Genomic DNA, 3,514 nt, shown 5'->3' on the forward strand with positions numbered 1-3,514 from the left:
GCCACTAGGAGCAGTAGTTATCTGGTACGGGACGCGGCTAATCTGCACCCGAGCTCAAATGAGCTCGGGTGAACAGTAAAATCGAAAAAAATTCGAAAAAAATTTAAAAAATTCCAATTTTTTTTGAGAGAAACATTGACAAAAGTTCTAAGTGCCTGCAAAAATTCGTCATGAAATCATATTCCTAGAAGGCGTGGCAAAAAAAACAAAAACAGTACTCTGAAAAAAGCTACTTTCAAACGCATTTTGAAGCACTGAATTTGTTTTTTTTGCCACGCCTTACAGGAATGTGATTTCATGATGAATTTTTGCAGGCACTTAGAACTTTTGTCAATGTTTCTCTCAAAAAAATGGAAATTTTTGAATTTTTTTTGATTTTTTTTGATTTTTTTTTGGATTTTACTGTTCATGCGGGAGCATATGAGCTCGGGTGCAGAATGGACTTTTCGTCTGGTACGATGTTATCCTAGGTGTATATAATTTGCCTTCCGGGAGAGTAGCCAGGAGATCAACGCGTGGTATGCAGCATTGGGTGGAGGATTGGAATCGGATCCATGGGGAAGTCGCCGTGCTGCGACAAGGCGAGGGTGAAGCGGGGGGCGTGGTCGCGGGAGGAGGACGCCATCCTCACCACCTTCGTCGCCAGGTTCGCCAACGCCGGCAACTGGACCACGCTGCCGCACAAGGCAGGGCTTCGCCGCTGCGGCAAGAGCTGCCGCCTATGCTGGGAGTGAATTGCAAAAAACATCGACACTTCAGGCTAGGGTTGCAGAAACCACACATCTACGAAATTGTGCCAAAAATCACTAATTTTTTGTCTAATTTTTTACAAAAAACACTAGTTGACGGCTTAGATGGTTTTGAGCATGATTATGACAGATGGGTCACGTAAATGATGATGTGGCGTAACGGTTAAGTTAGACGCCATTAGATGAGGAGTTTTCTAGACTTACAAAACAGACACTATAATTTTACAAAGATCCCCTTAGTCAAAAATCAAAAAAAGCAATCAGCTCCTTGATTTGTCTACCCCGAGCAGGCGAGCAGAGCAGCATTACCCCGGCCGGCCATGGTTCTTGTCGCCGGCGAGGGGGCGCGCGGCGCCGCTTGCCTCCATGGCCGAAGCCGCCGCAAGCTCCCGCCTGGGTCGCCGCCGCAGATGAGCCACAACAGCAGGGGGTTGATGACCTCGTCTGGGTCGTGCGGCGGGGCGTGCTCGAGGGTCGTGCGCCGGCAGACAGGGGTGGCCCCAGGGTCGTCCGCAGGCGGACATGGACGTCGCCAGGTGGTGCGCCGGTGGACAGGGGCGGCCCCGGGGTCGTGCGCCGGCAGACAGGGGCGGCCCATCTCCCGTGATGCAGGTCGGGCGGCGCCGGAGAGGGATGGGCATGGGGCGACACCTGAGAGGGACGGGCGTGGGGCGGCGTCGGAGAGGGACAAGCATGGGGTGGCGCCTGAGAGGGACCGGCGTGGAGCGGCGTCGGAGAGGGACGGGCATGGGGCGGCGCTGGCCTCCCTCTTCGCAACGGCCTCCCTCGCCTGATATGCTTGGCGACGGCGGCGGATCTAGCTTGAAGACGGCGGCAGGCCGGGGAGGGAGGGGCGGCGGCGTTAGCAGGGCATGCCGCCGGCGGCGGGAGGAGTTCATACATCGGCTGAGCAGAGAGCAGAGTTTGGGGGGGTTTTGGCAAAAAAAAAAGCATCTAACGACGTTCATCTCGAACCGTTACGCCACGTCAACAAAAGTGGGCTCCACATGTCATAATCATCATTAAATGGGCTAAAGCAGTCAACTAGTGTTTTTTTCAAAAAATTAGACAAAAAATTAGTGGTTTTTGGCACAATTCCGTAGATGTGTGGTTCTGTAACCCTAGCCTGACGTGTCGATGTTTTTTGCAATTCACTCCCTACGCTGGCTCAACTACCTCCGCCCGGCGCTCCGGCGCGGCGGCTTCACCGAGGAGGAGGACGGCCTCATACTGTCCCTCTACGGCCACATCGGAAGCAAGTAGATATACATGCATCGGTTACGTGCGTCTGAATCTTTCTTATAACTGAACCATCGCCGCTAGGTACTTACTACTACTTCCGTGGTTGTTTGCGTTGCAATTGAAACCCGGCCAGGTGGTCGGCGATCGCGGCGAAGCTCCCCGGCCGGACGGACAACGACGTCAAGAACCACTGGAGCACCAAGCTCAAGAAGAGGCACGTGATGCTGATGAGCACTGCGGCGGCGCCATCGACTCCTCCAACCGGAGTTGCTCCCCCGGCCACTCCTCCTCCCGCGCTTGTCGATCTCGAAGCGGCCCTCGCCACGGTCGACGACGGCGGGGAGCTCACGTGCGAAGCGGAGCAGCTCTACGCCGAGCTCATGGGGCTCATCGAGCAGCAGCCCACGGGCCACGGCCAGCAGCGCAGTCTGTTATAGCTACCGCTCAAAACCTCTCGATTCAGCGCAACCAGCGGAACACGATGAACATACGATGTTGTTTTTGCGCCGCCGTCTTTCTGTTTCGTCTCCTTTTTTATTATTATAAAAGGAAAAAGGAGAGGAGGTTTTGTGTCGAGCACAAAAAGGACGACGGTGCATGCAGTCAAAGGGAAGGAAGCATTTCCTGCATGCTCGCGTCACAAGTCCATTAACGTGCACTCTCACTAACAGAAAAACGGCAATTTATCCCGAGTCGTAAGCCCCATTTGTCCCGGTTTTTTAACCGGGACTAAAAAATGTTACTAAAGCCCTAGGCGTCCCTCGTACTTACACTCGCTTTTTAGGCGTCCCTCGTGTCGCCCCCGCCCTGGGCAACTCGGGGGCCTCCAACCCTAGGCACCGCCGCCGCCCTCTCCTTCTCCCCTCCTCGCGTCGCCGCCGGGTGAAGACGGCGGCGGCGGGGGGACTCCCTCTCCCGACTCCCCTTCCTCCACGGGCGGCGGATCTAGGTGGCAGGCGGCGGTGTCCTGCGGCGCTCGCGGTTTGGCGCGAGGTGGCAGGCCTCGGCGAGCGGTGGCGGGGCGCGAGGCACGCGGCGGCGAGCCTCGGCAGGCGGTGGCGGCTGCGCGCGGGGCTGACTCGGGGGCGGCGGCGCGGGCATGGATTCATCGCGGATCTGACCCTGTGGGCGTGGCCTCGGCCTCCCCTGCTCGACCGGCGGGTCTCGGTGGGGGGGCTTCTCCCTGCTGAGATCTGGCTTGCAGGATCTTCCAGATCCCGGCAAGGATGGCGGCGACCCGTGCACGAGAGATGGAGGTCTTCGATCAGATTTGGATGAAAACCTGCTATTGGCTATTGCCAAGGCCGGCGATGGCGACGCTGTCTGCGTCGTTCCCTTCCTGAAGGCATCGCCGTGAAGTTCAAGGCCACTCTCTGCTACCTCCGGGGGAAACCCTAGATCAGTAGATCGGATGACGGCGGCTCTCTGGTGTCGATTCCCCCCTGGGGGCGTCATTCTTGGAGGTGCACACGGGCTCGAGGGACTAGAGGATGGCGACTTTGGTGGAGCGGTGCTTCATCTTA

At 56.8% G+C, this 3,514-nt stretch overlaps 1 protein-coding gene across 1 annotated transcript; it reads left to right on the forward strand.

Moving 5' to 3' along the window:
• Nucleotides 1-381: 381 nt before the first annotated feature.
• LOC109777873 (transcription factor RAX2-like) lies at nt 382-2,428 on the forward strand. The gene is made up of 3 exons (XM_073499146.1): nt 382-718; nt 1,907-2,008; nt 2,125-2,428. The coding sequence occupies exons 1-3, from the start codon at nt 555-557 to the stop codon at nt 2,426-2,428; spliced, it is 570 nt and encodes a 189-aa protein (XP_073355247.1). The 5' UTR covers nt 382-554.
• The last annotated feature ends 1,086 nt before the right edge of the window (nt 2,429-3,514 follow it).

This window comes from Aegilops tauschii, chromosome 5 (genome assembly GCF_002575655.3).
Source record: "Aegilops tauschii subsp. strangulata cultivar AL8/78 chromosome 5, Aet v6.0, whole genome shotgun sequence".
Lineage (NCBI taxonomy): Eukaryota > Viridiplantae > Streptophyta > Magnoliopsida > Poales > Poaceae > Aegilops > Aegilops tauschii.